Consider the following 24,980-nt stretch of genomic DNA (forward strand, 5'->3'; position numbering starts at 1 on the left):
TCTCCTGTCCACTCCCATCCTTAGCAGATTGCAGAATATCCAAATCAAATTCTGTCAGTACTGCGTTCAGGGTATTACCATAGGTAGTATGAGGAAAGTGTAAATAATCATTACCCTCTTTGTTTTGACACCCACATACATCGACAAGGGACAAATATTAACATTAAAATCACTGAGCCAAACAATATTCGGGTAGATACTTTCCCTAATAGCCATTTTATCTAATTCCAGTTTCAATTCTAAAACTATGCTATGACTGGTAGAATCAAAAATATTATTATAGAAATTAATCAACACATCCTTGTCATCCCTATAATGCAACCAGAGTAACTGTGAATGATGCCCTTTCTTTATCGAGGGTAGCAAAATACAAAATGTGGATAATTTTTGTTATTTGGGTATTTCCTTTTCTTCGGATGGGAAATGGAATTATGCAACATCTCAGGTTCGGGCTAAACTGAGGAAGAGCATATACGCTGTTTTTAAATTTGCTACCAACCTGGGGGACCGCTGTATTAAAGATATGATTGAGATTTATAAAGCGAGATGTACATCTGTTGCACTTTATGGGGCTGGGCTTTGGGGTTACAAATCTGGTCACGATATACAGGTGGAAGAGAACTCCTTTTTAAAAAAGCTTTTATGCCTTCCGGCTTCAGCCTCCTCCGAACTTATCCATTGCGAGGTTGATCTTAACTATCTGAGGGATTTAATAGCCTTAAGACGACTTCAGTTATGGAGATCGATATGGCTAAAAGGGGAGACTATTTTTACCAAGTCCATTATAAATTATTGCCTACGCCTGGAAAATTACTTAGATACCCTGGCTTAACTATTTAACTAAAACTCACAGGAACATTTTTGATCAATCTATTTTGGGAATGCGTATTGAAACTTCAGCTATGTCAAAACAGGAGTTAAAGAGCACTTTCCTGTCTCATAAGAATGTACGTAGGAGGGGAACAATAAAGGAACAAACCACTTACCAATTTTACCATCTATACATAGATACAATGGGTTTTCAAGCCTATCTTTCACTCGTTACAAGATCTTCCCATCATTATGTACTTACAAGATTGAGGCTAGGCCTTGTGCATCACCTGGTTGCGTTCCCTATGATGAATCAGTACCCCGTTTTCCCTTGGCTCTGTGATGGGATTACAAAACAGAGCATGTTGCACTTTTTGTTTTTATGTGACCTGTTTTTGTCTTTTAGGATTGCCTATCTTAAACCTTTGTTAAAGAAGTATGAAACCAATACCTTTAATGCTGCTATGACCCTACTTTTTGCACTCAAAGAACCTGATATTTGTTTTTATACCGCCACATTCATTCTAAGTGCAATTAAGGCTAGAAAGAGTATGCTGTTCGAACGCCAATTTTACCCCCCCATTATGTTTAGGGAAGTTTTATTGATCATGCACCTTTCACTTTAGATTTTGTACCTTCCAAAGCCCATGTAATTCGATCCCTCATTACTATAACCATGTTATGCTGCTATTAGTCTATAATCTATGCACTTTAAACTGCACTTTGTGAAGCTCCGGTGTTACTCTTAACACGAACTATGTAAAGCTGCTATGTGTTAATTGTTTACATTAAGAGAACCGATGCAATGTACGAGTTATAATGGAAACTAGTAATCGTATGTCCTTTTAACATGTATGCCCATATTTATTTATTAATTTTAACTGTCATGTGTTATAATTTGTGCTTTTATGGTTGTATGTCCCAACCGAATAAAGCTGTTTTGAATTGAATTGACAAGGCTGATGAATACAGTGAGGCATATCTGGCCACCCAGCTCACTGTTCATAGCCCCCAGTGTATTCCTAGTACCTTCTGGGTTAAGGAGGTTGGCCTAGAAAGCTTGATACACAAGACAGACCTTGGCTTTCCGACTTGACCTGATCTCTCTCCACCACCAAATGCGGCATGAAATTCCCCTATGTGAGTAGTGTTCCCTGAACTTACACCCCAGCAGCACAAGTGCCAAGGCAAAAAGCAGGGGTGACCCTGAGCAGTCCTGGCGTGCCCCCTTACCAATCAGAAAGGAACCAGATTTATAGCTGCTTACTAGTACCCTTCCAGTGAGTTCTGCATGTAATAGTCTAATAAGGCTGATGATATATAGGTCAGATTGTTGCCGCAACACTAGCCTATCCATCAGGTGGGTTATCCTTACTGCAGTAAATGTAGGGCGTTTTTTGTTGTCAAGACTTAATAGTGATAGTGGTCAATTTGATTGGATTTAATGTTTTTTTTGCTAGGTTTAAGGCTGTAACTACTATCTCCTCTTTGGTGGTGTGTTATAGTTGTCCAATCTCCAATCCCTCTGTATATTCTAGTACCCACTGCAATGCCAGAAAATGTTTATATGCTGTATAAAACTCGTCAGTTAGGCCATTGAAGCCTGGAGACTTATTTCCTGCAGAACCATCTCTGGGCAGTTAAATTCATCCACATATGGAGGCTCCAATTTTGAGGCTTGGTGTTCCTCGCGCACGGAGGCTGTAACCACATCATCAAGGTACTCATTAATGCATTCAGATTTTGGAGTCCCCTAAATTTCAATATTTTAGCCGAAAAGTCAATATATACTTGTAGAATAGCCTCTCTGCTGTATTTTAAAATCTATAGCCTTCCGAATATTGCAATGTGCCTTGCATATGTGCTTTAGGAGCAAAGTAACCACATGAGCCCCAGTTTGAAGAAAATTATGAAGATTTTCTAGCGCACAAGTGCGTCTATTGTAAAAAGGCAATATCTATGTTGTACCTGTCTTGTATCCTATCACCAACTTCCTCCTATGGTTATTCTTCCCAGAAAACATTCTACTAAATGAAATTGATGCCATGTTTATGACTCTGATGAGGTTTCTAGATGGAACTTGCCCGCCCCAGATAGGATCTGCAGTGCAGAGGTCAGATAAATGAGCCATTGTGCCATAACAATTTGTGTCTCAAAGCAACCCCACCCTGAAAAGCTGTTGACCTATCAAAAGCTTTTATTTTGACAGGTTGAAATGCCGTTTTTATACTGCTATAGTCAAACCACTCTGGTAGGCCTGAAGCCATGTTTACACTGCCACTGTAAAGGATGGCACAATAAGGGTTTCAGTCCACTAGTGGTATTTAACTTCCAGACCCAGGGTACACTTTGTACTTTATACTAGGGACTTACAGGCAAATTAAATATATCAGTTAGGAGTTTTCTAATTCAACCATGTTAAAAGGGCACTGCCACTTTATCACTGGTTTGCAGGGGTAAGGTGCACATAGTTATAAAGCCAGCAAAACTATAGGGTTCCTACACCGCCTTTAAAGGGAAATAATTACTGCTTCTCTTCATATTAAGGCCAGAAGCAATGCAGAGATGGAATTGCCTAGTGATAATTGACAATCTGTAAGTACAGTAGTGCTAATAGTACATTAGTTCTCTTAGCTGGTTGATTTTTGCTCATAAATGTCTCTAAGCTGTAGTATGTTAAGATTCTTTGTAAGAGCACATTTTGTCATCAAGTTTGCAAACATCTTGTGAAATGTTGTACAGTTTTCTTCTTAAATTCTGCTGCTTTTTAAAATGAAATTCACGCTTGTTGCATTAAAATTAGTGGGAGCAGAGGGCAAAGACCGTTAATATGGAGCAATGCCAAGTGGCCTAACCACTCCCAACCTGGCCATCCTCCGGCGATCAAATACTTGAGACCAAGTTTTGGGGATTTCAAAGTGGTGTTGCATGCTTTGAATTCACCTGGAGTTATAAAGCATGGGCCCCTTAGTTGTGGTGCAAGCCTGTTGCCCTGAAGAGCTTCATGGTTCCTGTTTGCTTTGCCAGGCTGACAACTTGGATAGGCAAAGCTAGCTGGATCCCTTTAGCAGTGCTGCCTATGCTAGACTTCTACACCCCTGCATTGTGACTTGAATTGCTCGAGCCTGGGAATCGACTGTACTACGCAGAGAATATGACTTCCTCTGGTGGAGCTGATGTGCCTCCTGGTGGGCCCTCACCTTTCGTGGTGAAGACCACTCCCTTTAACCCAGGGAACCTGCCGCAGTCTGCCAGGTGGATCTAAGAGACATCCGGTTGGGAGTGAGGTAGGGACCTCTGACCTCGCCTTTGCGCTGATTGGGCAGGCTCAGCAGGACAGGTCTTTGAGATTGGAAATTAGCTCTGGACGTTATCCTCTGAAGGCAGGTTCTATGAGCCTGGACAGCACACTGGGCAGAGGACAAGTTAGCACAGTAACTGTTGAATGATTGTATTGTATTATACTTGTAGGGCATGCCTTTCTTTGCTGCTAAGTACTGCCTTCTGAGAACCTTTGATATAAAGACTGATGTTTGGTTGTTGTGGACTCCGTTAAGATTTATGGTTAGCGCAATGTAGCCTGCCTGTGCTAGAAATCTCAGCAAACTTAGGGCCTTGCAATTGCTTTGCCCTGATAACCTGTAATCACTTCCTGGTACACCACCTGTATAATTTATACCACAAAGTCTGCTTTGTCCATGGCACTACATTCCTGGTATGGGAATATGGGCAAACAGAGGATCAGCAGGCCCAAAACTTTAGTGCTGGTGACTTAGTGCACCTAAAAATGTGCTGTAAGATGGACACTGTTACATCAGACTCCTGTGGATGATAACAACTTAAACCAAATATTACAAGTCGTCCAAGACAATAGGGTGGTGATGGAGACTAAAATTAATGCTTTATCTGTGATGTTATTTTTCTGCATTTATTCTAAAACAAATTGAGAGCTAAAGTGAGAGATGTCAATGAAAATTGCAAGACTGATGCCTGAAAGTTTATGCCCTGACAGTAGGTGAAGGACATGACTGAGTGAATTTAATACTTGAAGTATAGGGCTGAGGATTCTCAAAATGGTTTCAGATGCAACAATTTAAGGATGATTGGGCTGCCATTAATCGTGGAGGGTCCAAACATGGAACTCTTTATTAAGGATTGGCTCACCATGATAATGTCATAAAGACTTGTGTGTTTTTTTCCATTTAGCAAACACATAGAGCACCAGCCCCTCCACCTCCCTTGCCACATCAACCGAGACCTGCATTATAGAGACAAGACATCAGTGTCCCATTGCTGTTGAAAATGCTACTGTTCTGACATTGGTCTCACACACCACCTGGTGTCATACTTCATCCTTGACCAGTCCTCGCCCCCCAGAAACTCGGTTTGATGGAGGGCGGGCATACACCTGACGACAGGGATGTATTTCTAAACTAAGTGGGGGCCCATAGGGAGGTAGTGAGATTTAAAAACCATTCTAGTCACCATTATAGTCACCAAATTAATTTTAATGCGGCCGGTAACTATATAGTATTTAAAAGCAAGTGAACGGTGCAATGGAGAATTATTGTCCCCTCACCGTTGTGGGTGTGGTCAACATGTTTCTGCCGTGTGGCCCAGGTGGGTCCGTGGCATTCATCAGGACCTAATAGAAAAGAAAGGAGAGCTCCGTTCCTACCAGCCTTGTGGTGATAAGATGCCACTAAGTGGGGTGACCTATGTCGCACTCCACAACGAATGGGCTCAGTTTAAAGCCTTAGGACATGAACCTAAATGCTCCTCTCTCATTCATCATCTGGGAGGAGAGGAGCACACGAAACGGTGTATTTAGGGGAGACGCACCTTGATGAAAGTCTGACGACAGGGGTTTCCTTCCTTGTCCTTCTCCCATGGGGCATTTAGGTTAAGGGTGCGGGAACTCATAAGACTTCCGATGATGCAAAGAGATATTTCATATATAATTGGGTGTACACTTCTTGGAGTAGAGCAGATGTTATGGCACTTAAGACTACCTTGCCCGATCCTCGGAAAAGCCCCGCCGCCTACTATGAGGAGGTGGAGGGAGCTGTCAGCTTAGCGGATATAGATATGTTCTTTGGGCTTATTTTGCCCCCTGATATGTGGAGAACAATACGTAAAATTAATGACGCTGTGGCATTTGGTGACACCTGGAAAAAATTAGAAGAAATAGATGCGGACAGGGAACCTGCCCAGAAGCCCCAACAAGAGAGATTCGATCTTCCTAAAGCTTTTGTAACTAAATTGAAGACTCTCATACCCCCTAAGAAAATAGATTGGACTATGTTAGCGTCCTGTAAACAGAAAAAGGATGAGTCAGTTTCTGACTTCTTTTCAAGGTTTGAGGAGACATTTCATGACTTTAGTGGCCAGTCGTTGGCTGACGAGACAGGCAAACACCTGTTTGTTGACAAATTTGTTGCTAATATGTTACCTGAATTATCTAGTCGCAACAAGGCCAGTGAAAGTCCTTGGACCACGTCCTCCCCAGTTTCCCTTCTGACAATGGCACAATATTATGAGCGACAGGAACAGGAAGCAAAGGGAAGGGAAGATAAAAAGGCTAAGGATTTAAAAACAAAGGTTATAATGGCTCAGGCGTATGGTCCACCATTTAGGAGAGGTGGAGGATGCAGATGTGCACTGCATACACCCGGAGAACTCCCTCTCCTTTGGGCAAATTTGTCTCCTGATCAGTGTGCCTATTGTAAAGAGACTGGCGCTCTGAGTGCCCCCTTTTGCAAGGCCAACAATACCAGCGAGGAAGGGGAAGTATGATAGGGCGTCCAAGAAATGTAGGAAGCAGGGGAAGTGTAAGTGCTCTCCCCCGGTTTGAGGCAGTCGAACAGGGACCAAACTACCCTAATACCTTTGACAAACCACACCAATACCAAATGACTGATTATTCTGCTGAAACGCCTACAGATTCCGATTATGCATAGGGATGCCCAGGACGGGGTGTGGGTCCGGTTGAGGTGCCAGTAGATCAAATGGGTCCGTATGTAGACGCAAATGTCTTGGGATCTACTGATCGATTTCTAGTGGATATAGGGGCTAACCGTAGTGCCCAATCTAAAAGACTGGTTTCTAGGGCTCCCCTGTCTGGCACATTAATAGCATCAATAAGGTTTGACGGAACACCTACACCTACAGCCACATGAATTCGGACTAGATAGATTCACTGCAACATATCCATTCTTGCTCTCCCCTAACACTCCAGATAGCATTGTAGGTATTGATATGCTAAAAATATTTTCGTGCTATGATACGCTGTTCCCCAGAACGTGTACGTGTTATCCTTAATGACAACTATCCAATGGTTGATAGATCTTGCCTTATCAGTGAGGATGTCGCTCTGGCGACCCTACCCTGCACTTTGTGGGCTAAATCAGACACTGATGTGGGTCAAATGGTTATTCCACCTCTACAAATTCAAGTGAATGAGGGTGCCTCATTGCCTCGTTTACCCCAATGTAAGATATCTCGAGAGGGCGAGGAAGCATTAGCAGGTATTGTTCATGATTTGATTAAAGTAGGTGTAGTGGAAGAGGTTCCCTATAATACCTGCAACAGCCCTATCCTTCCTATTTTGAAAAAGGGCACCGATACGAAGATTTACAGGTTTATTATTGATTTGTGTGAGATAAATAAAATAGTGGTGCCCCAATATCCGGTAGTTTCTGACATAACCCTCCTCACTATGGTCCCTCCCACTGCCACCACATTCTCCATGATTGATTTGAAAAATGTGTTCTTCTCAATACCTATTCACCCGGACAGCCGTTATCTATTTGGATTCACACTGAAAAACAGATCATTCAGGTTCTGTAGAGCTCCACAGAGCTATACAGAAAGTCCTAGTATTTATAGTCCAGCATTAAAGAGAAAACTTGATTCATTTCCTGTACCAAAAGGGGTGGTTATAAGTCAGTATGTGGATGAAATTTTGCTTGCAGATACTCCGAAACTATGTTAAGAAGGTACATTGTTACTATTATCATTTCTTGCATCACATAATCGCAAAGTCTCTAGAAAGAAATTGCAATACTGTAGACAGCAGGTTACCTATTTTGGTCACCTCATGTCTAAGGAGGGACGTGCGCTCACACCAGATCGCATTCGGGCCATTCTAGATGCTCCTGTACCCCGTACTAAAAAAGATGTCTGTGCATTGATTGGCCTTACTTCCTTTTGTAGGCAGTGGATCCCCTGTTTGTCCGATATTAAACCTTTGTTAGCCCTTTTGACCAAAGACACCCAGATGCCCCTCCCATGGACTGCTGAGTGCCAGAGCGCCTTCCAATATTTACGTCAAGCCCTTTGCTCTGTACCAGTATTAGGTACCCCAGATTACACTAAATCTTTCACACTCTATGTACATGAAAGGAAAAGTTGTCTCCTTTCGGTCTTAGCACAGATGCACGGTGATAAACAACGCCCGTGTGCTTATTTTTCAGATGTCCTCGACCCAGAAGCTCATGCGTTGCCTGGATGTTTTTGAGCAGTGGCAGCAACGGCTGTATCCATACGCCAGAGTAAAGGAATAGTTATATCACACAAATTGCTTGTGTTAGTACCCCATTCAGTTGATGCTTTGCTAAACCAAACAAAGATGCAGCATTTGACTAGTGCTTGCTTGACAGGATATGAATTGACCCTTTTGGCCCCCCATATCACACTAAAAATATGTTTGACACTAAATCCCGCCACATTACTGCCATTTCCATCCACTCAGACTCAGTCACAAGAATCGCATGTTTGCATATTTCTCACTGAAGAACAAACAAAAGGTCGAGTTGACCTGCAAGACACTCCCTTCTCCATTACAGACGGAGAGTTATGGGTTGATGGGTCATGTTTGAATTGCGCTGTGGCACTACATCTGCTACCTGTGCTATTACGACATGCCAGACAATAGTTGAGACAGCTCGTCTCCCACAAAAATCAGCTCAAGCAGCTGAACTGATCTCTCTAACCAGAGCATGTGAGCTTAATACAGACCTGAATGTCAGTGTCCACACTGATAAACAGTATGCGTTCGGGGTAGCGCAGAATTTTGTCCGCCTGTGGAAAGAATGCGGTTTTCTCACTTCACATGGAACACAGATAGTGCATACAGAACTAGTGCACAATTTTCTTACTGCCTTACCTTATGCTAAGAAAATAGCTATTGTCAAGTGTAGCGCACACAAAAAGGTGACAGACAATATAGGAGCAGATAATGCCTTTGCAGATTGTACAGCCTGTGAGACTACTATGCAGCGAAGCACCACGTCTATGTATGTGGTTAAGTCGCAAGCTGAGCGTTGGCATGATGCTAGACAGGAAATGTTGGCTATGCAACAATCTGCCTCCTTTGATGACTTAGACCAATGGTCTAAGGAGGGAATATTGGACGATGGGGGCTGTTGAGGAACTAAGATAGGACTAAATGGAAGTTGCCCACTGCATACCTATATCCTCTGATTCATATGGCACATGGTCCTGCCCATGTTGGTGCATCTTCAGTAGCAAAGCAGCTTATGCAAGTCTGGAACCATCCTGAAATTGCAGTTACCGCTAAAAAGATAGTCCAGTCTTGCCTGATCTGCCTCAAGTACAATCCTGGGAAGGGAACGCAAACTCCAGCAGCGGAGTTTGCGACACCATCTGCACCCTTTGAGGTCCTTCAGATGGACAATATCCAGTTTGAGTGCTGCAATAACCTTAAATATGTCTTAGTAGTAATTTGCGCCTTCAGTAAATGGGTGGTTGCCTATGCTACGAAAGACAAGACAGCCCTCACAACTGCGAAAATACTCCTGAAGGAATTCTTCCCTCGATTCGGTGCTTGTCGAGTTTTATGGAGTGATAATGGGCCTCATTTCATTGGACAGGTTGTCGAGTAGGTTTTGAAAGGGCTAGGGGTCAAGCAGAAGTTCCAGGCTGCTTTCCACCCACAGTCAGCAGGCTTGGTAGAACGTTATAACTCTACAGTTGAAACTGAAATTGGCAGAAATACAGGCTTCCACTTCTTTAAAGTGGCCTGATGCATTGCCCTTAGCACTGCTTTCCATCAGATCAATACCTCATACATGCTCTGGGCTTACCCCATGAGGTTGTGTTTGACAGGCCCATGAATACTTGGGGAGTTCCTAAGCCTCGCCCCATACACGATGTGCCACAAACATTAATGAGTGATTATCTGTATCAGTTGACTGACAGTTTACTTTCCATTCATCAGCAGGTTCGAGAAACTCTCCCGGACAGGTTGCAAGGTGACGGACATGACTTAGGTCCGGGATACTTTGTAATGATTAAAGTCTTCCAATAAACAAATTGTCTGGAACCTCGCTGGAAGGGCCCCGCGCAGATCCTCCTCGCCACCCGAACTGCAGTCTGAGTGACCAACAGGGAGAAGAACGGTATTGCTGCGACAATGTGTAATGGCTGTACACTTTGCATCCTTGGTTTGACTTTTATTGCTGCCCTTTTCGCTACTGTAATGCGGGTAGTGGAGGATGTAATGCCTGTGGCTTCCTTGCTCAACATTACTGCTACATCACCTTCTACAAAGGAACACCATCATTTCGATTTGCCGCAACATGAACAGGGGTACCAGCAAAATCTGAGAAACCATTCATTTCTTCAAATGTTGCATCATGCACACAGCTAAGCAATGCTACTAACTGTTGGGCTTGTGGCAAGATTCCTCCTCACCAGAACATAAGAGGAATCCTGATGCCACCACTGCCATTTTCTCACAATGGCTCATGCCAAGCTTGGTTTGATCTACTATGTTTCCTATAAATGTAACCTCTCAGAAACATGGGATGTGGGTGACCTCAACGCCAAACTAAATAAAGTATGCTATCCCAAAGAAGATGGGGACCCACAAGCAAAGGGGACCGTCTTGCAGATGGAAGAATATAGTAGAGGAAATGCAGCAACAAAATATGTGTATCCAAACTCTAAATCGGCTAAAGAAAATGGGTCACCTGTTATCTCTGTTGTTCTGACTACTGGCCCCCTCTGTGTACAGAGTACAGGCAATGTGCTAATGGGTCACAATAACTGTACTACAGTGTTGCAAATGCCCACGAGGGGCCGAAGCAGCTTCCTCACATCACGTCATACTTATTTTGTTTGTGGAGCTAAGGCATACTACTTCCTACCTTCAGGCTGGTCTGGTACCTGTTACATATAGTTTTTCTTCTACCACCTGTGTTTCTATCTTCCCCAGCATACCACCAAGATTTGCAATTGTGCAATCACCACGTTGGTAGTAGGGAAAAACGTGCCATCGATGTCTCCGTAGTTGATCAGAGACCACATGGGAGCAATATACAGACTTTAATAAAGGATTTTTCTTCTTTGTTGTCTCAGCTCAAAATAGCAAGCTGGTCCGCTGCCTACCCGTACAATGGAGGCAGTGATCAATCAGACAACTGCGGCCTTAGGAAACTTGGCAGAAGAAACAAGCATCAATCCGCATGGTCGCTTTACAGAATAGACTTGTTTTAGATGTTGTTCTAACTGACCGAGTTGGAGCGTGCCATGTCATTGTATCCAGCTGCTGTGTTTTCATACCGGACAATTCACCATCTGTCTTTGCGGCCATCTCCAAACCACACAAGATAGCCACCGAAATACATCAAGTCCCAGGAACATGGCCTTGGACTGGGTGGTTTTGGGACTTGCCTTCAGTTTGGGGTTTGAAAGTATTATCAGTCCTGTTCATATTAATAGCTATTATCTTCTCTTGTTTGTGTATTCCTTGTGGACCAATGCTCTGTTATCTCTGTCCTTCTGCCTGTACTGCCTGCATCTCGTCTAGATAAATGCCCGTTTGGCAGTGGAACGAGAAATATATGGACTAATGGCAATAGATATTGAGGATATATGCTATGCCCCTTAGAAGGGACAAAAACTGTCTTAGCTTAGGCTAAAAGTGTCATCTGTGCAAAAGTGTAAATTCTATGTTCGAATAAGCGGCAGCCATTTCTACTGTCTCGTCCATTTCGTTTGTCGTATTCATTTTATTCTCAGCTGCTCGCCTTTTCACCTAGCCTGTGTCCTCAACTTTAAGCTGACCTCTCTGACATGGTCAATCTGGTGTACATGCTGGAGGGCTGCAGCTGCCGGTGCACCTGGTCTCCGATGTTATCAAATGATTGCCTATTGCCGCCATAAACATTCATACCCCCCCCCCCTATCTTCTGACCACTGGTCACCAATCTGCCATTGTTTTCCTATAGCTATTTCTGTGCTTAAACTTGTTTCTTCCAGTTTTCTTTCCCATGCGATTACACTGCAACTGTATAGAAGGATGATGGTTTTTGTATTCAAGGTACTTCCTCCCACAACAATTTAGGGTGTTGATCGGACGCGATCCCTCTCATGAGTGTTTAATAAACTTGGTTGGTTTAACTTCACTCCAGAGCCGATCTCTCTTTTGTTAAGTCTTTGGACCCGTGGACGAGAGGGTGACCCTGCACCAGTGTTCCCTCACGGGGGTACATTTCTAATGGGAGGATGGATTGGTAATTTAGTTAGGGTTCATTGATGAACAAAGGCCCAGTTTGTTAGAAGTAATGAGGTCAGCATTTTGAGTATGATGGGCATTTCCTGATCTGTAGATGTGGAGCGTGTAAGGTAGGAATGTGAGAGTTTTGGGTGAGCAAGAGTTCGATGACATTGGATCATGTGAATGAAGTTGTTTGCGTTCCCTCATTGTTTATGAAGGAAGTTGGGTTGTGTGAGACATCTGGTAGTCGTAATGGGGTTTTGTCTCTTAGCTAAACTCATATGAACAGTCAAGGTCAATGCTGTTTTAGCTAGGGAACCTCATTTAGTAACAGCATGTGGAATTGGGATAAGGTCTCTGCGGGTGCCCACTTTATTCAGGAGTAATGTTCTTGAGAAGAACAGAGTCAAGTAGCAAGAAGCCCTCAAATTGCGAATCGGAGTCTGAAATTTTCAGACTGGAAGCCTCTGAAGAAAACAGGGGTGCACACTAGAGCTAAAGGAAGGTAAATCCACCTAAGTGTAGGACTATTTGATGAAAACTGAGTTGGTTTATCTCGTAGTGTAATTGACTCCTTGTTGATGTTTTATGGAGCCCTTGAGCCTAGTTGTAGTAGAGTTAGCCAGTCACTATACATGTGCAGGAGCAGCAGAGGTCTTCATTCAAGGGGGGATTTCTGTAATGGGTGTGAAAGGCAGAATTATGCCTGACGTGTATGTCTGTTTCTTGCAAAGACTTAATGTTTTTTTTACCGTTGGCCCAGTTTTGTAATGTTTAATTTGAGCCAGTGGTTTTCGGTGCTCAGCACGACACTTAATTGTCAACTCTGGTGCTTGTGGCAGCCTGCCACATGGTGGCAATGTCTGCCTAATTTTGAGAGGAACACAAAAGTTTATTAATTCAATTTACATTGAAAACGACAATTACCTGCTGCCCAAGCCATTTTTTGGGGGCCTGGAATTGTCACACTTGTTGAAGTGTGGTGGTTAATAATTGTGTTGCCAGCGCTGGCACGGGCAATGTGTGGTGCAAGCTGTAGTGGCCTCCTGACGAGAGCCCTGGCACTTAAAAAAAATATTTTTAACACAAATCAAGCACTGCTGATATTTAATATTTTACCCTGTCCAAATCCGTAGGAGCCCATGCTCAGTCATCCAACAGGGATATGTACAACTGAAATCAGGAATATCAGAGTGAGGAGCAATATTGGCAACTGTGATGAGTGAGTAGGAAATGGCTTGGGGTTTTTACAGTAATGGACCAAAATAAATATTTGCCAAACATTAAAAATCTAGAAAACAGAAGTGTTGAAGAGTAGCATTGATGGGCTGTTTGATACCTTTTGATATTCCTGCTACCGACCTTCCTCAAATAGCCTCATCTTGGTTGTTACCCAATTTTCTGTCTTTCTAAATTTGCTCTGCAAGAGTATTCGGTGTTGCGATTAGGTCTGCACCATATTGAATGTCTTGCTGTTGCTTGGGATTTTATGGACTTGAAAGGTGTCAGGGTTGCGGCGATTTCCACAGAGATCTATCAGTGGCATATCGGATAGCTAGTTGTATTCAGACACTTTATTTGACTACGCAAGATGCACCTTTAGTATATGCTCCCAGTAATCCACACCCTGTCAGTCCCCAAAGCCAGAATAAGTTCTTTAGCTTGAACATGAGGGCTATGATTGGCCTTGCCAAGCAGCAGTGTGCAAGCCTACTTGAATATAGAGGAGTACATTTTACCCTGCTTCAGGAAAACACATGGGAGAGGAGGAGTTGAAAATTATTCACGATGGAGAGGACAAGGCACCGTTCTATTCTGTGCTGGGGGATGTTATATGGATTTAGCCAGAGGAGACCTGTTTTCTAATGCCACCACAGTCAATGATAGCGATGGCAGGTATTTCCTCCTTTCTGGTAGATTGGATAGAGATCCACACACTCCGCTTTGTGCACCGGGTGCAGCACCTACAACTGTTTTGTCTAATATGACAATATATTTAATAATATCTTTGGACAACATTTAATCCCAGGCCCTATTGACCTGTTTAGGTGACTTTAACTTTCTACTCAGTATAGAACTGAGCAGGTCCTCCACTCACCGAATCTCCTGTGGCTAAATCAACTTAACATTTCAGGGAATGGGTAGATGGATGGATCTTGCAAGACTCCTAGAAGGATGTACACACTGATACTAGAGAACATTCTCATTATTCTGACCACAACACACTAAACTGATAACTTACGTAATGAAAATACTTAGGAGTGACTGTCTGAACATTGTCTCCACTGTTCACAATTCCTTTGTGTAGGCCCCTCACTTGCATACCGTAATGGAAGCTATAGTCCAAAATGCTTAAGGACCCAATATTTTGGGATACACTACAAGATGCGGTCACATGTTATTTTGCAGAGAAGTCTGTTCATCTGGGAATGTACCAATGGGATGGCAGGCCTTAAAGGTGATGATCAGGGGAGGGTGTTTCATAATGATATGTGGGGCGAGAGCAACCTTTTAGAGAGAAGTAGCAATGCTAGAAAACGCTCTGAGGGGCCTCGAGGCAAAGATAGTGCAGGACCTTTCCCTAACAAATGGTCTCACGGGGCACCAGAAGAAACATGCTGCTCTATTAGAGACTGGTTTCTGAATTTCAGGAAATGTACAGCGCTAATGCACAAGGAAGGAGACCAATTTAGTTATCCGCTGGCCTATCTGCTAAAGGAATAGCAATAGACACAAGCTCTAAAAGCCATGCATGATGTAACCAGGACAGTAGACTATGCACAAGACGACATAAGTAATATCTTTGTGGAGTCATATACTTTGTTGTGTAGATGTGTGGCCCTGGTACCTGCTGCAGCTCTTATATCCTCCTTAGAAGTGCCCCCTCTGCCCAGCCTCTCACAAGAAGAGCTTAATGCACCGATCACGCATCTAGAGATGGCAGCTGTGATTGGTTTGCTGCAGAGTGTAAGACCCCTGGTACTAATGTGTTATTTTTAGAACGTTTCAAGACGTATGATCACTATTGGCTCCTTACCTACTGCAGCTATACCGTGGCTTGCTGGAAGTGGGGTGATCCTGCCCTCAACCACCAACAGCTGAAGTGGTCTTAGCAGTGGTCCCTAAATCTGACGGAGACCTCTCAAAAGGACATTGTATTGGTCGTTGTCTATGTTATATGCCTACTAAAGAATCCTGCTGAAAAAAATAGCATATGGCTCCCAACAGTCCTTCCTGACCAGGTGCACCCAGACCACAGTGGATCTGTCCCTGGTCGCAGCACGTTGGCCAACTTGAGAAAGTTTTTTCATATAATAGGTGATATCCCATTGGAATGTCAGATCACAGTGGCAACCTCTTTCGGACTGTAGAAGGCCTGGTGAATGTTAAACTAATAGATATAGGAGTAAAAACCCTTCCATTTACGTCCCAATCTGCCAAGGATGCCCTCAGAATAAAAGCCAATAACAAGGGTATCACCTGTAGATGTTTTTAACCTTCATCAGGATGTCGAAATAAAGTACCACATTTACACCAAATTTCTTCCTTCAAAAGTGGGTTGAGCTCGCCCGGTAATAAGATGTACCAAGCATGGACTTGATAATGAAGCATGTAAATGTAAAATGTAAATGTACAGGAATTTATATAGCGCAAATCACCGAGCGGTTTCTAAACGCTTGCTTAGGGAACCCTTCCTGGTATTCCCCTGTGAGATAACCCCGGCAGGGTATCCGCAAGGTGAAAGCCAGGCATCCCGCCGCGAGGGGCCGTTGTGGAGATTAAGCAAGCTATTGCCCAGAGTCGCAGAGTGTGAACCCGTGAATCGAGTAGGCACCGGAGCGAGAATTGTCGAGTCCATGGACATTTTAGGACTCAAGACCCCGCCGAGCCGGGAATTGAACCCTGGCCCCGGGCTGACCTCTGTTTCCAGGTCTGCCTCCTCTAACCAGTGAGCCACACTTCTCCACAAGCATGCCCATAGAAATGTGTGGCTGAGAGTCTGATTATGAAAAAGGATAGCATTTACCTCTCCAATGCCTGGAAATAGAAATGGATACTTTTTTGGGGAGGCATCCCTTCTACTATAGTTCTGTGATTGGGTCTAGTCTACTAGCACACCGCACCATGAACAAAGCTTTTGTTTCAAAGCAGGAATTTTCACAATCGTGATCTGTTTGGAGGTGACCAACTGCTCTATTTTGAGGAACTTAAATAACTTTACGATCTCCCTGCAGGAAATTTCCTGCTACTTTTCCATCTTGTCCTCAGAAGGCTCACCTGGAGGTGTGAAGATTTGAAGCCTCCATTGTGTCTGCTGTCATATACGTTCTTTAAATAAGGTAGGTAACTCATTTATAAGCGATCCTTCTCAGTGTTAGTAAAATTTTGAATGCTTTGATTTTTCCCTCGGCGGACCTGACGATCTGTAAATCCATTGAAGAGGCGTTCAAAGGTAACCCTATCCTTAGTTGAGGGTGGCTTCTTTCCCTGGCTCCAGATTGACTAACAGTTATTGGCAACTGAATGGTATTTTAGGAGTATACTTTTTTTGTTGCGCCATTGGTGGGGAGGGAGCTTAACGTCCCTTTCCAATTCATATCCACTCAGTTCCACCTAACTTTGGGTTTTACTTTGTTCGGGGTGTGTGGATGCTCTTATTCTGTGTGCAATCAAACACTTGTTGTCGATGGTGTCAGTCAAAAACACAGTACATGAGACTGAATAAAATCACAAGATCCAAGTAATTTGCCTCTGTGTCCCATCTAGGTGTGACATACTGCCAGTATTTATTCTTTGGGTTCCTGCCTGAAAGTGTAGCTGGATGGTGCGGAGATAAGGTGCGCAGGTCATCCTCTGCCAAATGAGGTTTACCTCACTGTGATTTAAACTTGTTATGTTAACTAGGACAAATCCTGGCCCTCATGAGCGAGTAACTTTGAATTTGTTTATACTTTGAGGAGACTGCACACTAGGACCAGCGATTACTTTTTCTAGGCTTAGTGCCATGCTGTTAGCCGATTTCCCCTGTCAGGACAGCACGAGGCCTAGATTCAGAAAGAGACCCTGCCACAGTGGCATGGCTCAGAAGAAGATAAAGCTGAAGTGCTCATTAAGAGAAGCTAGCTCCTGACCAAGAGAAGAAACAGGAAGGCTGAGCTGCGTGACGCCTGTTTGGCCAAGGTTTCAAGGCAGTTCAGGTTCCATTAGGACCTCGCAGCCGCGCTGGCCAGAACTGCAAGCTTTGAAAAGTTGAAAAACGGCAGACATTCATTTCAGATCTGTGTGAGTGGTGAGCCTGATTGTTCGCAGTCAGCCCATTGTTCTGGACCATAGGCCATATCCTAGATATCCAGCAACAGAGAGACATGGATTTTTTTGCTCTTCGCTGCAAGTATTGGGATAGCTTCTCTTTGACTGTATCTGGATGTCCAGCTTACTAAACCATAGGAACTGTCCTCTAAGCAAGAACTGTTGCAGGGAAATACACATTTAAAGTTATTTTTGGCCACGGACTCTACATCACCAGGTCCCAGTGGATACTTGTGGAATCCACAAGTCCCACAGGTGCCCTGCCAGCCAAAAATATGGGCTTCACCCAGCCTTTTCTCTAATAGCACCCTAACATTTAGTTAATGTTAATTATCTACAGGGTATTTTGCTGTGAGTTCCCTTTGCACCTAGGGCTCAGTCCACCAAGCAAAAATAGTAGACCAATTGCACCATTTAATAGCCCCTCTATCCCAGTGACTGTGCTAAGTGCACCAGACAATAATTGGTCCTACAACTTCCTAGAAAGGTTCATGTGATGAGATTTGGAATAAATTGGCACCGTCATGTTTTCATAATTTCAGATGATTACTTTCAGTTCTGATCCACCAAGGGATTGTAGGCTGATGGGTCAGTTACTGGATCAATTAACATGTATAGGAATTCAAACGCGATAGAGGAACAATTTTCTTGGGTTCCAGTTAAGTATGGTCTCTGTGCCTTTGCCATTCGATCCTTCATAGCAGGATCCCATTGTGATAATGGAATTAGTGTTAAGATTCTTGCCTTGCTCGAGTTACCATTGAGAGCATAAAGTCCTATGCAGTATTTAAAATGTGCCTTATGTTTATTTTTTGTTTGCCTATTCAACAAGTATTTCTGTTTTCTTTTACAGAGTCTCAAAACCTGCCAAAGCAGCCACCACTGATGCTAGCCCTGGGCCAGGCCACGGAGTGTTTGCAACTTATGGCCCGTGTAGGACTGGGCTCCTGTTCGTTTGCCAGAGTTGATGACTACTTGCACTAGCCGGAAGAGGGTGGCTCAGTGAATATGCCCTCATGCAAGATCGTTCCCCTTCCCACCACCAGCCCATCTCCTCCGAAGGATCTGATGCCACCTCAAAATCTGAAGAACACTGAACTACATGCAGCCAAATTATCCAGATCCATCTCTACCTCCAGGAAAACCCCACACTGTATTTCCAGAGGTTCAAACTGCTGATGAAGATACCAGTGGCCCCCAGGCCTTATACCTTAAAGTGGATTTCCAATGATAAATCTTAGTTTTTAACAATGAGGCTCTTTGGGTTTGGATTTGCGCATCTGCTCTGTGACCTGTAGGCCATATTTAGTGTATTATTGGTACTGCCGTTAAATTGAGGTCTCCGTGACATCAACCGTCACCTGAGCAGGTAAAGAATAATTTAGAGAACTGCGTTTATTTATCCGATGTCACGCCTTGCTTTTATGGCATAGATCACTTGTAGCCACTAACGAATAATACGTAATTGGGCAAGATACTCACCCCAAGTTAGGAGGAGCTGAAGTCCTAATTCTGCAGGATATAACTTGATCCATCAATACCACTTTGGTTCTCTAAGAATGTCTGTTGGGGCACAGTTGCTTACCCTTCAGTGCCTACACTGACTGCATTCATATTTTAGCAGTATCCTTAAAATTATTTTAGTCTTCAACTGGAAGTAACGGTTTTAAAAAGGTCCAGCATGTTACATATTTTTTTGACCCCTTTCCTTCTGGTATTTGTTCAGCAATATTTGTTCTTTGATCCAGCACGACAGACTGAACACTGTGTTCGCTTCCAGTTTGAAATGAGCCGTGAAGCTGGGCACTTCTGACTGCATCAGTCAGTGTATAAAGTTGTCTTGAGTCCAAAGGCTTGCGTCTTCCCAGCAACTTAGTTGTTAATCGCAAAATGTGTTGGAAATGGGGCCATTGATTCGTTTTATGGCTCCAATGTATATTTTAGTTAATTGTTTTTAATTATTTTCTTTGCTATCCCACGTAAAGAACATGGCTTTAACAGTTTCTCAGAGCTGTTCCCCCAGAGTGCTTATCTGACAGGGTTAACAAACAAAAGCTGTCAAGCTCTATGTACTGTGATTCTTTTGGATTTTCACCAGATGAATTTTAATACTTGTATCTTAGGTGCTCCAGGGTCCACTTGGTACCTGCTACATGAGACGTAGGGTGAAGTGGTTGCCTCACTGCCCCATGGATATAGCAATTATTTTTCCACCTAGCCTGTTGCCCCCTTCGAGCTTTGCCAGCCTACCAGGTATGGCCTTTTTTAATCACATCCCAGGTGCATTACTTTTCTTGAAATCCTGTATGATTGGGCAAACAGGACTAACAGTAAATTAAAGTTTTGTGAGGTGGATATGATATGATATGATGAAGCAGCACAGGCCCGCTTTTTTACATCATGTGTAATTGACAGCTTTGCAGTCTTCTGCATGATTCAAAAAGCATGAGTCTGTTGCTATCCCCCCCTCCTCTTTTCTGGATTGTCTTCATTAACCACCGGGGTACCAAACACTGCACAGTGTGTGAGATCTCCATCCAGAAATACATTTGAATGTCCCCTTGCCACAAGCCTTAAAACTTTGGAAGAGCATTTCATCTTCATTTCAGCTCGGTGTGTAGTTGTTTTTATTTTTTGACCTAATGTTTAATACATTCATTCTACTTTTGCACATCAAAACCTATTTTGTGAATTAAAGTGTTTTGGGCTATGATTAGCCCCTGGGAACCTCATAGGTTTCAAGATGTGAACCTAGGGAAACTCTTCTGTGGTCTTGTCAACCTGGAGTTCCATGGATGATGGATGTGCGCAGAGACCTGGCAGTGTTTAGGGTGACCGGGTAATGCAGGTGCAAGGTACTCCATGTAGAAAAGGCTAACCTTTGCTGCCAGGACTCCCTGTCTGCCACATTATTGAACACAGACTGTAACTCTCTATCTGATTGGATAGGGAAGCCATGACCTTCTAAAGGGCCTGAGCCAGGAGTATGAGCAATTCTTTCCTGCATTGTAGCATAGTTCAACCTTCTATATATAGCTAGGAAGCCAAGCAAAATGAACTCTCAGAAAAACTTGTCTGGTACTTCTCCCCAGAGATGTGCTTGAAAAATATTCTGACAGATTTAGATACTGTTGTAGACCGTGGACTTTGGGTCATGTCCAAGCCTGGTATGTCACTTTGAATACTTGTTGGTTTTCTTTTAATAGCGAAAAAATATAGCTACAGCCTAATGTGCATGACATTGGATTCCAAAACACAAGGTGCTCATGTCCATTTGCCTAACATTACTATACTTCCACAGATCTGTGAGGAGTATGCATGCAAGGATTTTCTTTGATGCCATATTTTTGCTGTGAGACCTATGTATGAAGAAGGTTGAAGGCACAGAGCAGCCGCACACGTCTCAGTCCTGAAGCTCTCATTTTATTGATGTTTTGAAAATTTGAAGTAAACCTTGTGAAAGCACAGTGGTGAGTTCCCTCCTCATGACCACCACTACTCAAAACACAGTATTTGAGGAGTTGTTTGAGTTGAGCTGGTAAAGCCAGCGCTAAGCACCTTCCATTTTAGTTTAACAAAAAACAATGTTTTTGACTGAGCCACTGCATTTCTTTGGAGACTTTGTGCTGAGCTAGTTCCCTCCCCAGAGGTCATCAGACACGGGCGCCAGGGGTTCTTATTTTCATAAGTTAAAAAAAAAATGAAAAAAACAAGATTCTATATTATATATAAATATCTATATCTTCACAGTATTTATCTCAGTGCTAGTTATCCGAGCCTCCCCTCCCCTCTTTTTTGTGGTGCACAGTGGGGGAGGGCAGAGGGGGTGAGGTTGCGAGTGAGTCCTTTTCATTTGGATTCCATTCATTAAAGAAGATTCTTCTCTTCAGGCTCTGCGCCGGTCTCGTCTTTGCTTACCATTGTCCATTCATTATTGTTGCTCACATGGAGGAGTCCAATTGGGATGGGAGAGATCAATTCGAAACAAGATAGCAAATCCCACATATTTATATATTTGTATGGTTTTTTTGGGAGACATTCTTTTATTAGACAATATAGAGTGATAAAATTGAGATACAAAACTTGTGAAAGTTACTTCTTGCCCTTCTCTCCACTCTATTCCTCCCTCATTTGCCAATACTTGCATTTCTATTGCCTTTTATTTTAAAAAGCTGGTTTTAAAGAGAGGAGCTTTTTGTCTATACTTAAATTTTATTTTCATGGATAGCTTAAAGTTATCCATGCCTTTTTATATTGGCATTCATACATGATCACATTTTAACTGCTATCATAATCTCACATTTGATCGGGGTTAGATTTCAGTAATAAAGCCTTGTATCATATCTGTTTTGTATTTTTGACTTTATGGATACCATGCCACGTAGTGGCGGGGCCAAAAAAACGGCTTCAAAAGCTGTTAAATCAGAACCCTCCTCTCTAGTACATGTGTGTGTGGGTCCTATGAAGCAGGTCCCCTTTCCCTGAGTGCATCAAACAGTGTAGACGCAGGATATACTGGTTTCCCCACTCAGTGTAGTGTAGGATTCCTGCCCAAATAAAGTTTGTTTTTTCAATGTTTTCTTATTTTTCTCCTTTTCCTTCCTCCTCTTCATTCAGATTGGGTTGGTTATGTTGCTGCATTTTGACTTTGTTATGCATTTCTTGTGACAGCTGGTTAGAGCGGCAGGTCTACATTACCTCAGTGTCTCCTGTTTGGGAACATTCATGCTTTATACACCTGTTTTCATTGTGGCGTCATGGGTAGGAGGGCCACCTGAAAGGGCCTGGCTGGCAGGCTGGGTAAGAGTGCACCAATCCAATTGGAAACATTACATTGCATCATAAGGAAATTAGGAAGTCAAAACAGGCCACGCCACCAGTCAAGGTCCTGAGCACACTATATTGCTGCAAAGTAATAGCAAACACCATGTGCACTGACAATTCCACACAGATATCTCACCAGTTATTCGCAATGGATGCTCGTGACTCCTGAAAAGGCAAAAGTACCAGTTCGAAGACTATCTTTACCCGACAATCTCAAAAAACTATTTCAGCCAGTTGTGAAGGGTCCTCCAGCAGACCAAACCCTCTTCTGCACCTCATGCCGTGCCACGTTGAATGTAGCGCCTCATCTGGGCACAGAGGTTCATAGTTGCTGTTGCACCTTAGGGTCGACCCAGTCCCTCCATCTGGAGCAGTGCTGCAGCCCCTTTATACTGAGAGGTGAAACAATCCCCTCCCTGGGTATAGGTTGAAGGGACCAAGTTTCTTTTGTCTGGTGCCTCTAGATACTTGCACTTGGGAATAGATCCTAGCTTCTCTTGTAGGCGGTTTCTGATGCAATCTAAGCTTTACCAGGTGAGTCCTAATCATGAGTACTCCTCCATCCCCACAGTTGAGCCAGCTCCCACATTGTGCGTATGAGGTGATTGAAAGGGAGTTGCCTATCCGACTGGAAAGCAGAGAACCTCATTGTGAGAAAAACTGCAGGTGGTTTCCTTCCCCCCAGAGTTGCCTCAGAGAAACAAAACGTAATTGGTGAATGACTAATAAATACTAAAAGTATTAGTTGGAATGAATGTGGAAAGATAAAAAGTAATGGGTAGAATGACTGAGTAAAATAAAAAATGATCAGGCACACCCATTGACTCATGAAGCATGTGATGCAGAACATGACCGCGTCCAACCCCTTCCAAACCCACTCCTTGTGCCAGGCAGCCATGTTCGAGAGGTCCCCTTGGAATCTAAGCAACAATGTACCCAGAAATATGTGGGCTGGACATCCTCCCTGCCAGTCCAGAACTTAGACCAGCAACAGTTGCCATGTGTGTCCCCAGTGTCACTACAGGACCTGCAGTATTCTCTCACTACTGGCAGTCAATCTCTCTGGACACAGTATCTTCATGATTATCCTGTGGCTGTCCGCTTTCCAGGAAAGGCCGCTAAAACGAGCCTGACCCATTTGATCCAAAGATGCTGGATCAGGAAACTGCAGATTGCATCCAAATGCAAGCCTTGTCTTCATGCTGCTCACCGTCCTCAACTTGATATCCTAGGCTCTTCTGACTGGAAAGCCAAAGGCCATGGACCCTGCTCCTCTAACTTAGCTGACAATGCACGTTCAACTCCTGTTAACATCTATGTATCTCAAAGAAGCCAGAAATCAGCCTTAGCTCCAGTCAAAAGTTCCTAATCTCCCATTTGATGGGAACAATTAGTTTGATCCCTCATCTGAGGTGACCATTCAGTTGTATTAAACAGACACTGCAGAATCACAGAATGCCATCTGGTCAGTAAAGGTCTCCCTGTCTTTCAAATTTCTGGTACTTGTTTGATTTTTAATTCAGTATTTTTATGAGGAGCATCATCATGTAACAAACAAATGACAGTTAAAATACTCCATGTTAAAAAAAAATAGAATGATGTGCAACATTCTACATCAGCCTGAAAATGAAGATTTCTAAATCAGAAGAACAATAAACAGCAAAAGAAGTAAAAAAATATAAAGCAAAACTAGGGGAATGAAGGCGACAAGGAGGAGCAGCAGTTTTGCCGCAGCCCTACACAAGTTAATTTTAAAAATATCTATGCTTTTATGCCACTGTTGTCATTGTTTGAATCTGAGATTGTTTTTATAAAATTGCTTTGAACTCGCCTTCACTCACTGTTCCGTGAACTTGTAAGCTCCGAGTTACTTCCTGGTGAACGCCAACTGGGGCGTCCAACCACAGAGGGTGGGTAGGAGTTTATGGCTGCGGCCGGCCATTTAATGCAAGGCGGGAGCGCAGCGGACACGCGCAGCGGGCGGGCCCGTGGCATGCCAAAGGCAAGCCTGTCTGCGCCCGCCAGGGGCCAGCTACTGTGCCCGAATTCTAAATTACTTCCTGTCTGAGCTAAAGTTACAGCATTCTAACAGCTATCCTCTCAATCCCTCTGTTGGCTCTAGACTGACTAGGTTAGGGATCATGGAAACTAGGCTCTCTTTCCCTGAACTTGACAAATTCTCCTACGCTGCAGGAAACACCCCGAGACAGGATATCCATGGGATACAGATACTAACAATCCTATATCTAAATACTCCCTCCGAGGCTAAACGCAAACTAGATTTATTTCATCTACAGGACTCCACTAAACCAGATATTCTTTTACTAACTGAAACCTGGCTTTCACAGGAGTCCGCCCCCGATATCTTGGCCGCCCTCCCCAACAACTATTATATCCTCCAGGCAAACTGACCTGCTGGGAAAATTGGTGCAGGAGTCACCGCCACAATACGCCCGGAATTGAAATTCACCAGACTTGGTACACTAGACTTCACCTCGGTGGATAACCTCGT

General features: G+C 43.4%; 1 protein-coding gene across 1 annotated transcript in view; it reads left to right on the forward strand.

The window, feature by feature from the left end:
- RANBP10 (RAN binding protein 10) overlaps positions 1-21,533 on the forward strand; it is a 652,739-nt gene extending 631,206 nt beyond the window's left edge. The window contains exon 14 of the mRNA XM_086945263.1: positions 18,498-21,533. Coding sequence (XP_086801389.1) covers positions 18,498-18,628 — 131 coding nt within the window. The 3' untranslated portion in view covers positions 18,629-21,533. The remainder of the gene's footprint in view (positions 1-18,497) is intronic.
- Positions 21,534-24,980: the final 3,447 nt, after the last annotated feature.

Source organism: Lissotriton vulgaris, chromosome 12, assembly GCF_964263255.1.
Source record: "Lissotriton vulgaris chromosome 12, aLisVul1.2, whole genome shotgun sequence".
NCBI classification, from domain to species: domain Eukaryota; kingdom Metazoa; phylum Chordata; class Amphibia; order Caudata; family Salamandridae; genus Lissotriton; species Lissotriton vulgaris.